The sequence below is a fragment of the Photinus pyralis genome, unplaced genomic scaffold, assembly GCF_008802855.1.
Source record: "Photinus pyralis isolate 1611_PpyrPB1 unplaced genomic scaffold, Ppyr1.3 Ppyr1.4_LG3b, whole genome shotgun sequence".
NCBI classification, from domain to species: domain Eukaryota; kingdom Metazoa; phylum Arthropoda; class Insecta; order Coleoptera; family Lampyridae; genus Photinus; species Photinus pyralis.
This window is the reverse complement of record NW_022170510.1, coordinates 20,781,866-20,794,200: the sequence shown is the minus strand read 5'-3', so window position 1 is coordinate 20,794,200 and position 12,335 is coordinate 20,781,866. Positions and strand designations below refer to the sequence as shown.

Here is a 12,335-nt window from a genome sequence, read left to right as displayed (position 1 = left end):
ATTGATTAATAAATAATAAGTACCTAAGTTTGGTTCCGATACACTTAGATTTGCCATACAATGAATTCTAAACATTTGCGCAACGTTCTACGAAACAATTTCGAAACAACTCTTGAGTACATAATTGGTAGCTATCCATCTTATAACGACTCAAAACGGGGTGATAGTGAATAAGTAGATTGATAAAAGACACTAAACCTTCCCCATACTTCTTTTTATTATTTCCGGTAGTTAAAATATTTTCGTTTTAAGATGGCTGTGTCCATCTCGTCCCCTCTAATTTCGATTTTATATTAATCAATTGTACTTAGAATATGTGAGGACAGAAGTTTTTAAATTGTTAAAATTGTTATTGTTTCCCATGTCATAAATTAGTAATTTTTCCTCCTACGGATAACCAAAATGTACCCTTTTAAATTGTAACTTTTCAACCACCTTTACATGTTCTCTTAAATTTAAGCTTGATAATGACCTTCGGGTCGCTGTCACCTAATGCCTTTATTTTAACTACCGGAAATAATAAAAAGAAGTATGGGGAAGGTTTAGTGTTTTTTATCAATCTACTTATTCTTGAGTACATGTTACGACACATTTTTAGCAACACAAGGTAAACAACTGAGCCTTAGTGCCTGAATACACTATGCGTTTTAAACGCATCCTTTCAAAAATGCGTCCTGCGAAACCGGAAGGTTGTGTGCATAGAATTACCAGTGATTATAATTCTATGGTTCTGTGCGTTTACATTACTTGCGGCGACCGGAACGCAACCGGATAAGAGTAAACGCTCGCATTTAAATCCATTGGATGCAGTAATCCGTTCAAAACGGTCCGGTCAAACGGGACCGGTTAAAACGCATAGTGTATTCAGGCACTTAGGTTTTATATTTGTTGTACCACTTTTAAGTTATGCAATAACGTAACACAATTTATGTTTAAAAGTATGTGATAAGATAGGACACGTACCTATAATAAAATGCTTATCAGAAAAAAAGTGTATTCAAAGTCTAAACGGTGACCACAACATGTTTTCCACTAAATTCGCTGTAAATAGTATACTCATACTATTTTTCGTATCAGCTGCCCTGTCCGATACGGTATTGACCTGAATTTCAATATTTAAGTGCGCCCTGAAAAATTTGTTTGTAGGTGCCCAATGATATTTCCAACAGTTGGAAAAAAGCCGTTAATCGTGTATTAATGGCATGTGTGGAAGAAGACAATAATGGCATCACGCCTTACGATGTTGAGGAAATGGTTAAATCATGGAACATACCCGAGTCGATGAAGTGCTTTATGGACTGTGTGTACAAGAAAAATCATTTTGTTGACGAAAACGGACATTTTACTGACGAACTCCTTGATTATAAAGGAATAACAAAAGAAAATATGCAAGCGTGCGAAGATGCTGTACAAACTTCAAGCAAGGATTCATGCGACAGGGTATACGATTTTTGCAAGTGTATCGTCCAGGACATAAAGGACAAAAATTGATCTGCGTTTATTTAAAATTATTTACACGTTAACATAGAAGGTGTCGGGTTAAATTTGCTTACCATTTTAGCGAATAAAATGTGATAATAGAAAAATGTCTTATTTTTTATCTTTCAGTGTGTGGAAAATCCCGTGAATAATCAAGGGTAGCAAAAAAGAAGTAGGCGGGAAAAATAGGAAGATCGAGAATTATTGATATTAGCGTAGTAACGTATTGTACCTACGTATTTGTTTTGTGAATCGTTTAATTCATTGATAAATAAAGCACTATTAAAATACCGTGTTTTACCAATTGTCGATGCTTTTTTTCATGGTGCCGAAACCCGGGAAAGAGGAAAGTGAATCGTGGAACTTTAATAACGGACAATTCGGTTTCTAACGGACGTGCCGGTATTGACAGTTAAAGTGTAAAAATTTGATTAACGTCATAACGTGAACTGTTTGTCAAAAATAGTGCATTAACGGAAGCATATTATCATGAATCAAGCGCTAAAGAAAACGTATCGGACGCAGCTAACGAAACTTGTGGATCGGGCTAACGAAATGTCTGATGATAACGCGCCGGTTGACCACAAGGAAGCTATTGTTTTAATTAACAGACTGAAATCGGTGAACGACTCGTTAAAGCGCGTAAATATTGAAGTGGCAAGTCAGATACCCGTCGATAAGGTTCAATCAGAGTGCGAGAAAATTATCGAATACGAAGATAAGGCGGTTGCAGCGATTGCCAGGTTGGAATTCGAACTATCAGGCGCGGGTGGAAAATATGCAGCCAGCATCGCCGACGCCGAAGAAGACGGGGGGTCCATTACAGCCGAAGGACGTGCAGCCAGAGCAGCTTCTACAAGGGCAGAAACCAAAAGGGCGGTGAGATTACCCAAATTAGAATTAATAAAATTTAACGGTGATTATAAAATGTGGCCTGCCTTTTGGGAGCAGTTCGAGACTGCTGTTCACAATAATAACGATCTAGGGGAATCTTCTAAGTTTACATATTTAAAGTCTGTTTTAACTGGAAATGCTTCAATAACCGTTCAAGGTTTAACGTCCAGTAGTTCAAGCTATAAAGATGCAGTTGAGCTTTTAAAGGAGCAGTACGGAAATAACGAAAAAATTGCCGATAACTACACTCAACAGCTGCTAGCTTTAACTCCAGTCAAAACCAAAAATGATGTAGTTTCATTGAGAAAATTATACAATACAGCTTCAAAAATAACGCGATCTCTGCAGACGCTGGGAGTGTCTCCACAAAATTATGGGATGATGGTGAAATCTATTTTATTAAAAGCACTACCCTTTACTATGAGAACTGAATTCCTCAAACGACAGGTTACAACTAATGATAATGATGATAACGAGTCTGTTGCTGGAAGTGTCATAAGTTCTAAAGAAATCTCATATGAACATCAAATTTCTCAACTTTTAAACTTTATTAAGTTAGAAGTAGAATCAATTGAACAGGCTAAAGTTTTGGAAGATGAGCCTAAAAGTAACGAGAAAAATTCAGTTCACAAAAATAGATTTCAGAAATCTAGTGATAAAACGTGCACAGCAGCAGGTTTGCTTACATCTGTAAAAGAACAGTGCTTGTTTTGCAACTCTAACGATCATGGCGCGATGGATTGTGATAGCAAAATAACGCTGGCGCAAAAGAAAGAGATTTTAAAATCTAAAGGGCGCTGTTTCCGATGCACCAAGTCGAATCACAATTCAAGGTTTTGTCGAGTAAATGTATCTTGCGTAAAGTGTAAAGCGAAACATGCAACGTCTATGTGTGATCCAGAGTATCAGAAGAAATCTGCCACTGTAACTGAATCCACGAAAAATGACGCATCGAGTAGTAAATTTGAGTCGACAAATTTGTTAGCGAACGGGTGCTTAGGCAAAATAATTTATTTACAAACCGCTTGTGCACAAATAATAACGAACAGTGGCGTACCTAAGAGTTTTTTACGTATGGTTATAGATGGAGGTAGCCATTTAACTTTTATCAAAGAATGTGTGTCACGAAAGCATAACTTACCTGTTATAGGGACACACAAAATATCGATAATGCCTTTTGGAAAATCTGAAAGGGCTCCGGCTCGCTTATGTCGAAAAGTATCATTAACGTTGAAAAGCGAGTATATTAACGATGAGGTGACTATCAACGCGATTGAAGTGCCCGAAATTTGTTTTGATTCATTGAGCGCACCGTCATTAAAAGAACCATTGATACATGAGTTCAGCATAAATTATCGATTAGCGGATTTGTGCGACTCTAACGTTAACGTTCATCATGGAATATCGCTTTTAATTGGTTCTGATTTTTATTGGAAGATAGTGACCAATAACACGAAGAAAATCACTGAAGACTTGATGGCGATCGAAACCAAATTTGGTTGAACAATTCACGGTGTAGGCAGCGGACATTTTAACGAATACGCGTTTTCGGTCGGGATTAACGTGGCGAACATTTTACACGTACAGTGCGAGCTCGATTGTGAGACTGTTGGTAACGGGTTAGAAAACTTTTGGACTCTTGAAACAATCGGGATAAACAATGATAACGTGACGGACAAATCTCATACAAAACACTTTTTAGATGAGAATATAACTTTTGAAAACGATAGATATTGTGTTGCCATGCCTTGGATAGAGCCAAACGTACGGGTTGATTCTAACTTTAACGGTGCCTTCAATAGGCTAAAGTCATTAACGCGCAAACTCAACGAACGCGGCAAACTTCGGGAATACGATTGTGCGATGCGTGAATACATGAACAATGATTGTGCCGAACTTTTACCGGAAGTGACAAATGACATTCGAATTTATTTTATGCCGCACCGGGCGGTATATCGGGATGACAAAGACACTTCAAAATTAAGGATCGTGTTTGACGCGTCGGCGCACGGCCCTGGTATGCCTTCGTTAAATGACGTACTTTTGCAAGGCGAAAATTTAGTGCCGTTTCTTTTACGAATTTTAATGAACTTTCGTGTCGGACGAGTTGCATTTACAGCCGATATCGAGAAAGCTTTCTTGCAAATCGCTATAGCAGAACGCGATCGTAATTCTCACAGTTTTTTGTGGTATAGCGTTCCTATTGATGACGTCAATAATCTTCCACGAATATCAAAATACCGAATGAAACGTGTAACGTTTGGGATTAAGTGCAGTCCCTTCTTGCTGGCGGTTACACTTAAGAAACTTTTACAATCGCAGCCGGAAAATCTAGCAGACACTTGCGAAATTTTGAGGTCTTCATTCTATGTGGATGACTTGGTAGTAGCAGTTGATAACGTAACTCAAGCCGAACGTATTTACTAAGAGTCCAAAGAAATTTTAGCTAAAGCTAATATGAATTTACGTAAGTGGAACAGCAATGACGTTTCGCTCAGAAAATTGATGAAACGCGAGGAAAACGTTAATGCCAAGAAAGTACTTGGAATTTTATGGTACCATAACGATGACGAGTTAGCAGTAGATATAACTTCAGTTTTATATGAAATCGATAATAAATCTATAACGAAACGTGGGGTGCTACAAATAGTATCGAAAATTTATGATCCACTTGGCTTTATGAGTCCCTTTTTGGTAAGAGCAAATAAGATATTGCTCCAAGAAATTTGGAAACTTAAGGTCGACTGGGATTCAACCACACCTGATAATATCACCAATGAATGGTTGAGATGGTGTTTTGAACTGAAATCTTTGAAACATTTTTCGTTTACCAGATGTGCACTCGAAGACAGAAACTCCGAAGTTTCACTTCACATTTTTGCGGACGCGAGCCCAAAGGCGTATGGAGCAGTGGCGTATCTCAGAGTAGTTAACGAAAACGAAGTCGAATGTAACTTTATCATGTCTAAGGGTAGAGTAGCTCCAATTGACAAAAAGGGAGATAAGAGCTTAACGTTACCAAAACTGGAACTCACCGCGGCAGTCTGTGCAACTCGACTTCAGAAATTTATACTTGAAAATATTGACGTTAAATTTCATTCCTGCACTTTGTGGACAGATTCGAAAATAACGATATATTGGATCATGGGCAAAGCTGACAGGTGGAAACCGTATGTTCGCAGTCGTGTAACTGAAATTAAGAAGAACTCAGTTGGAGTATGGCGCCATTGTCCAGGGGCAGAGAATCCAGCAGATTTACTAACGAGGGGTGTAACATCTAAAGGTCTTATGACATCGGAAGTTTGGAAACATGGACCTAATTGGCTGAAATTTAAACCAGAAGAATGGCCTGAAGAAGATATCGCGATAGGATCTGAAGCATCTGTTTTGCTCGTACAAGGAGAAGAAGTAATCCAGAATAACGAACCAATCTTCAAACTTGAGAGATTCAGTAGTTTGGAGAAAATCTTTAGCATTACCGCTTATGTTAAAAGATATTCCCATAATCTAAGAAATAAAAAGAACAAAAGAACTGGAAGCTTGAAGGCTCAAGAGTTAAAGGAGGCTGAAAGATATTGGATAAAGGTAACTCAAGGACAGCATTTTTCAAGTGAAATAGCTGACCTAAGAAGAGGTAAAAAAATTGAACCCTCTTCTCGAGTTTTAACGCTAAGTCCCTTTCTTGATGAAGACGATATAATGAGATTAGGAGGCCGTTTACAGGAAAGCTCCTTACCGTACCAAACGAAATATCCTGTGGTGTTACCTAAAACGTCATTTCTAACGGATAAACTTATTTCGAACTCTCATGTTTCCACAATGCATGGTGGAGTAAACGTGACGATGGTACATATAAGAAAACGATTTTGGATTTTACAATGCAGGCAAAGAGTAAAATCTATACTGAGCAAATGCATAATTTGCAAGAGATTACGAGCAAAACCTGGCAATGAACCTTTTGCACCCTTACCAAGAAGTAGGGTGTCTTCAGCAGAACCATTTAAGGTAACGGGCCTAGATTTCGCTGGACCTCTATACATTATCAACGAATCGAGGCGGCAAAAGGCTTACATCATGCTGTTAACGTGTGCTGTGGTACGTGCCGTACATCTTGAAATAGTTCCTAATCTAACAGCAGAGAGCTGTATTAACGCATTTAGACGGTTCATTTCAAGAAGGGGAGTTCCGGATATCATTTATTCAGACAACGCGAAAACATTTAAGAGAACAGCTTTAGAATTGAAAGAATTATACAAAATAATTTGCACCGATAAATTTCAAAATTTTGTCACAGGACGTTGCATTGAATGGAGATTTATTGTGGAGCGCGCCGCGTGGTGGGGCGGATTTTGGGAACGAATGGTCAAAACTGTAAAAGATGCTCTAAAATTGTCACTTGGAAAGAAATCCCTTGATTGTGACGAACTACAAACCATCATTTCAGAAATTGAAGCTACGGTGAATATGAGACCGCTTACCTACTTGGATGATCAGCCCGAAAATTTAATGTTTTTGACACCAGCACATTTCCTTTTGGGTAGTAACGAATGTGGATTTCATATCAACAACAACCATCCGGATATTAAAAAACCAAATTTTGCAAAAATGGAAAAATCGTAACAAGTTAACGCAGAAATTTTGGAAGGTTTGGTCAAATAACTATTTGCAACAATCACGACTGTTCCATAATCAACATCAAGTTCAGTCTAAGAAGATAGAAGTTGGAGATGTGGCTTTGCTACATGACGATAACGTACCAAGACTACTTTGGAAGTTAGTCCGAATAATGAAGTTATTTCATGGACGTGATGGAAGAGTTAGGGCCTGCGAAGTGAAAACTGCCGACCAGACCGTTTTGAGACGGCCAATTCAATTACTATTTCCCTTGGAAATCACTGGGGCCGGGGAGGATGTGGAAAATCCGTGAATAATCAAGGGTAGCAAAAAAGAAGTAGGCGGGAAAAATAGGAAGATCGAGAATTATTGATATTAGCGTAGTAACGTATTGTACCTACGTATTTGTTTTGTGAATTCGTTTAATTCATTGATAAATAAAGCACTATTAAAATACCGTGTTTTACCAATTGTCGATGCTTTTTTTCACAGTGGAAACTATTTTTCTATAGCAACTATTCCGTATAAGCATTATTCTTTCACCGCTCCAAGAGTACTTGCCAAGGAATCAACCATTGGATCTTTAAAAATGCACGAAAAATAATCCTCGAAGAGCGTTACAATTAAGGCGTTTAAGAACTGAAATAAAATTCCTAAACAGAGTAATTGAAGTTATACGGGGTGTCCAAATAGAAGCTGAGGCTGAGTCTATTGACAACCATTGCAAACTACCTACTATAAATAGAATATTGAGTTGTTTCAATAGCACTAATTTGTATTCATTTGTTACGTTAATGTTGGTGTAATTTTTTTACAAATCGCCATGCCCCTCAACCGAACGGTTACTAAATTATTTCAGTTTGTACATATTTCTTCCATACGTAACTTATGCCTTTCGCAATTATACACGACACATCCACTACTTTAATACACAAACAAGGTGTTTGTCAGTATAATCCTCTAATTACGTTCCTTGGTCAAAACAGCAATTAGACGGCGCAGTTTAAAATCGTGTTTTGAAACGCACAAATTATTTCAGTTTCCTGTTCTTGCTATTATTTTAGATTAGTTTTATACACCACGAAACTTTAAGATTTTGAGAAAATGAGAAAATAACTGAATTCAAAGATATCACAAGATACTTTTAACAAACTTTCAGTGATTTTTCTCACCTTTCTGATGGCACTAAAATCGGTCTAGCTCTATGACATTAGGGCGCGACCGTTAGAGCGCGAGGATATGGGCGGGAGGGCAAAAGGGCGCGGGACATAAGGGCGGGAGGACATATGGGCGCGGGACAGAATATTCTCTAAAAAATATATTGTGATTAGTTAGGGCGTTCGCGATACCAAAAACATACCGGGTGAATATTTCAAAACCGAGCATAGGCAATTAACATGGGAAAAGGTTTTTTGCAGTTCGTTGCTCCTCATGATAAGGTCTTAGCGGGTTTATAATGACACCAATCAAAAGAAGATTTTTTCCTCATCTAAGTGTCCCTTCACACCGGGCGACATAGCAGCGCGACTAAGTCGCGCTGCTGAGCAGCGGGACAGGATGCAGTGCAGCGCTGCTAAACAGCCAGCAGCGCGACTGAGTGGATTTGAACGTGCAACTGTGTCGCGGGTTAAGGTGATTCAGTCGCGCGCTGCACTGCGTTCCGTACCGCGCGACTAAGAAGCGCTGCTAAGTCGCCCAGTGTGAAAGGGCACTAATGATATACGAATTAGTATATTTTCATGTGTATTTCTCATTATTTTATCCAGTGGCGTAGTCAAACAAAATTTTGTACTACCGTTTCTGAGATTTGACCCAATCTTGCTATTTTTCAAATGTATAACATCCTGTATATATTGACGTCAATGTTTTTGCATTCTTTTTCCTGATTACACTAATGTATCACAATCTCTATTTTTTTTAATTTTAGCCGTCAATCAAAAATAAAAACCTTAGTTTTTCCGATTTTTAAATAGTAGGCCATGGATTTATGGCGATTTTGTTTTGTTTATTGTATCCATGGTAACTAACACCAATCCTCGGACCAATCAATAACACTGGCTGTCAGCAGAAACATGTCGATTCAAAAATTTTAAAAATATGATATAATATAACATTAATTATATAAAAAAAAATGTAGTTTGTTATACATCAATGTAATCAGGAAAAAGAATGCAAGCAATTTAAGTTAAAGTATACAGAATGTTGTATTCAAAAAGTACTAACTTTGGGTCAACTCTCAGAAACGGTGGCCCAAAGATATTTTTGATACGCCACTGGATTCTACGTAAAAATATCTAGGTAATACGATGAGTTTTCACCTTTTTTCTATCTTAGATAGAAATTATTAGATTTTATTTGTGGTATCAAAAGCTGCTCAGGCTTGCGAAAACCGGAAGTCTCTATCTTTAAAAACAGCTGAGATACATTGCAGTGTCAACCGAAATAGAACGCACTGTACACTTGGCAATTAGTTTCAGTTTGTGACACCAGCACAAACTCTCAATAGTTTATAAGAGACGGTTTTGTCGGTTTTTTTAACGGAAATCTGTGCACACGTGCTCCATTTGTTGCCGTTTTTATTTTTTCAAAACGGTGAGTCAGTGGATCATGTAGTGTTTGTATTTTAAGTTAATTTTTTTGTAATTAGTGGACTGAAGGACCATAAATATATTTTTTTGTTGGTTAAATGATAATTTCCGCCCGAACCATACAAATACATAAATAAAAGTTGGGCACGTACCTGGAGTGACTGAGTGGCTGATTTCGGTGAGCTGCTGTACCGGCTGATGGGGCCCCCCAAAGATTGATTTGGTTTTTCACTTTTAAAATGATAAATGCGCGTAAAACTCGTGCATGCTTAACTCAACTCTTTCGCACATCGTTTTTTTTCTTCGCTCGCCCTTCTCTATTCATTTTTAAGCGTTTTCGCGAATCCGCCCGAGTGCCCGATTGTACTTGTATGATTTGAATTTATAGCGCGCCGAAACAACTGAGGTTTAAACATGTAGGTAAACTACGCGCGATGGCTGTCTGTTTTTGTTCACAACCTTCAGCAGTTGCCTGATCGTCATCCAGGTATATTCAAAGATCTCCAGTATGGCAACTTAGTCGGTGGCAAGTCCACTAACATGTTTTCTGGAATGGAATTGCCGTGGCCACATCACGAACTGAACAACAAGCTCGTAAAGTGATATGGTACCTAGCGCTCTCTCCTGTGTTAGTCACGTAAGTTCCTTGACGAAGTGGTCGATTGGAGGGCCAGAATTGTGCTAATTTTACGAGAATTTAAAGTGCAAACGGTCCTAAACAATAGCAAGCTTGCGAAGCATCATGAAAACAGTAATGCGTACCAGAAGTCAACAAAAATGTCGGAGCACTTGGATCGGTGATTGAACATGGTAATTCTTTCCTAGGAGCTGAACTAACAGCAAATAGCCAAAAATGTAATGAGTGATGATGCACAGCTTTCTACATCTTCCAACGATGCTCCTGGTGAAAACAGGAAAACAGGAAAAATACCTTATCACCGCCAAATGTGACGCTGAATTTTTTTAATCGGTCGTTATCTACAAAAACAACATGTTTAAATAAATTAACAAACGCGGATATACGTACAGTTCACAACCTATTGATTTAAGATACTACAAGTTTACGAAACTACCGCAAAAACTGCCAACGCTTCTGGTTGACCAACATATGGCAGTTCTAGTGTAACCATTATAGAAAAATGTTGAACATGATATTCGCTCTAAGTATTTTACTTTTATCATCCACTGTGTTCTCTTACAACGTAATTTTTGTACTGCTAGTAGCACTCACCAAAAACAATGCTTGCAGGTGCCCAGCGAGATTCACGAAGATTGGGTAGAAGTAGTCAATCGCATTAAAATGGAGTGTTTAGAACAAGGGAACACAACCTTGGAAGCAGTTAATGCGATCTATGAAACGTGGGATATAGACGAATCGCATAATTGCTTTCTGAAGTGCGTGTATGAAAAAGATCAATATATAGATACGGAAGGACATTTTACTAAAGCACTTCTTCAACGTAAGGGTTTAACTAAGGAAAATGTAAAAGACTGTGAACATGCAGTAGAGGCTTACAACAAAGAAACATGCGATAGGGTATATTATTTTAACAAATGTATCATTCCTAGAGCAATAGACGATTTTATTCACTCAACGAAAGATGCAGCTTAATAATGAAAAAATAATAATATTGTAATACGCAATAAAGTTAATACTTCTAGAATAGCAACAAGCTGTTTTTGTTCATGATGAATAAACGATAAAAGTTGTGTTAAAGATACTGTCAAAAGCAATGACCTTTGCAGGGCAGCATTCACCAGTTAGAATTTCGGATGGAGAGTCCACGGTCCTTATACTAAACGTTGACTCACTCGACGCAGTAGGTAGGGTGCGGTAAGAGATGGCGCTCTTGCTGGTGACGGAGGTCAATACGTAGTAATTTAAACGTAAAATAAAGTGTTGTTACATGTGCTTCACGTTATCAGATGAAATATAAAAACGATAAAAAAAAGCTATAAGGAAGTAGCGCGAGCAAAAGTTTTATGTTGCCCTGCTTCAGGGGTTAACCCACACGTTGCGTCTAATTCACTGGAGTATACGGATGTATGTTTTGGCATCATGGACCGTGAATAATCATCCCCGTTCACATTGAAAGCACTTCCTGTATCTCTATTTGTTTTTGATCCATCTGTATGCAACCAGAGAAAATCACGAAGTTCGTGAAGGGTTTTGTTAACTTCCAAGTGATTAGTAGTGTTCTAATCAAGTCATTCGGAACCGCGCAAGGAGGAATTGCCGGCAGGACTGGCGTGAGGTGGATGTTTATAAATTACTAGCTGACTCGACGGACATTGTCCTCTTTCTTAGCTATGAATACCTATTCAATTCAGACTGAAATAAATAATAACAAAAAATTTGCTGTGGCTAGCACAGGTACCACCCGCCCCACACCACATGCACGAATCTGCCTTTTATGTCTAAGAATATGTGTAGCAAATTTGGTTTAAATCGGTTCAACTGTTTAGCCGGAAAAGAGATTTTGACACACTTGCCACAAAATCTCCCCATCTCTCCCCAATATAATAAAAAATAAACGCACTCACTTCTATAGTTGCTTTTGGTGATTCAGAGCGAGCAAACGTACCTTTTTTGGCGCCAAATGCGGTAATTTGAAAGCAATTATTGTATTTCAGGATATGAATCAAAAAATGTATTGAATCTGGCCCATTTCCGGAAACCAAGGATGGTAGTGGCTCTGGCTAAGGGGTTATTGAGCCACTGTTGTATCTGTAAAAAAACTCAGGCCGCTCCCTTTCCTC

At 38.3% G+C, this 12,335-nt stretch overlaps 3 protein-coding genes across 3 annotated transcripts; all 3 read left to right on the top strand.

Moving 5' to 3' along the window:
- Positions 1–955: 955 nt before the first annotated feature.
- LOC116166603 lies at positions 956–1,586 on the top strand. The gene is made up of 2 exons (XM_031481600.1): positions 956–1,094; positions 1,147–1,586. The coding sequence occupies exons 1-2, from the start codon at positions 1,023–1,025 to the stop codon at positions 1,489–1,491; spliced, it is 417 nt and encodes a 138-aa protein (XP_031337460.1). The 5' UTR covers positions 956–1,022; the 3' UTR covers positions 1,492–1,586.
- Positions 1,587–4,830: 3,244 nt separating this feature from the next.
- On the top strand, positions 4,831–6,993 carry LOC116166412. Its single transcript, XM_031481365.1, has one exon. It carries the CDS (start codon positions 4,831–4,833, stop codon positions 6,991–6,993), a length of 2,163 nt encoding a protein of 720 aa, XP_031337225.1.
- A 3,626-nt stretch (positions 6,994–10,619) lies between these two features.
- Positions 10,620–11,285, top strand: LOC116166602. Its single transcript, XM_031481599.1, has 2 exons — positions 10,620–10,777; positions 10,825–11,285. Exons 1-2 carry the CDS (start codon positions 10,715–10,717, stop codon positions 11,185–11,187), a joined length of 426 nt encoding a protein of 141 aa, XP_031337459.1. The 5' UTR covers positions 10,620–10,714; the 3' UTR covers positions 11,188–11,285.
- Positions 11,286–12,335: the final 1,050 nt, after the last annotated feature.

What these genes read in the sequence shown, in the direction of transcription:
- LOC116166602 (XM_031481599.1), top strand. Translation starts at nt 10,715, where the DNA reads ATGTTGAACATGATATTCGCTCTAAGTATTTTACTTTTATCATCCACT. An exon ending in CCACTGTGTTCTCTTACAAC is followed by an intron (nt 10,778 to 10,824) that starts GTAATTTTTGTA and finishes CAATGCTTGCAG; the next exon opens with GTGCCCAGCGAGATTCACGA.
- LOC116166603 (XM_031481600.1), top strand. Translation starts at nt 1,023, where the DNA reads ATGTTTTCCACTAAATTCGCTGTAAATAGTATACTCATACTATTTTTC. An exon ending in CAGCTGCCCTGTCCGATACG is followed by an intron (nt 1,095 to 1,146) that starts GTATTGACCTGA and finishes ATTTGTTTGTAG; the next exon opens with GTGCCCAATGATATTTCCAA.
- LOC116166412 (XM_031481365.1), top strand. Translation starts at nt 4,831, where the DNA reads ATGAATTTACGTAAGTGGAACAGCAATGACGTTTCGCTCAGAAAATTG.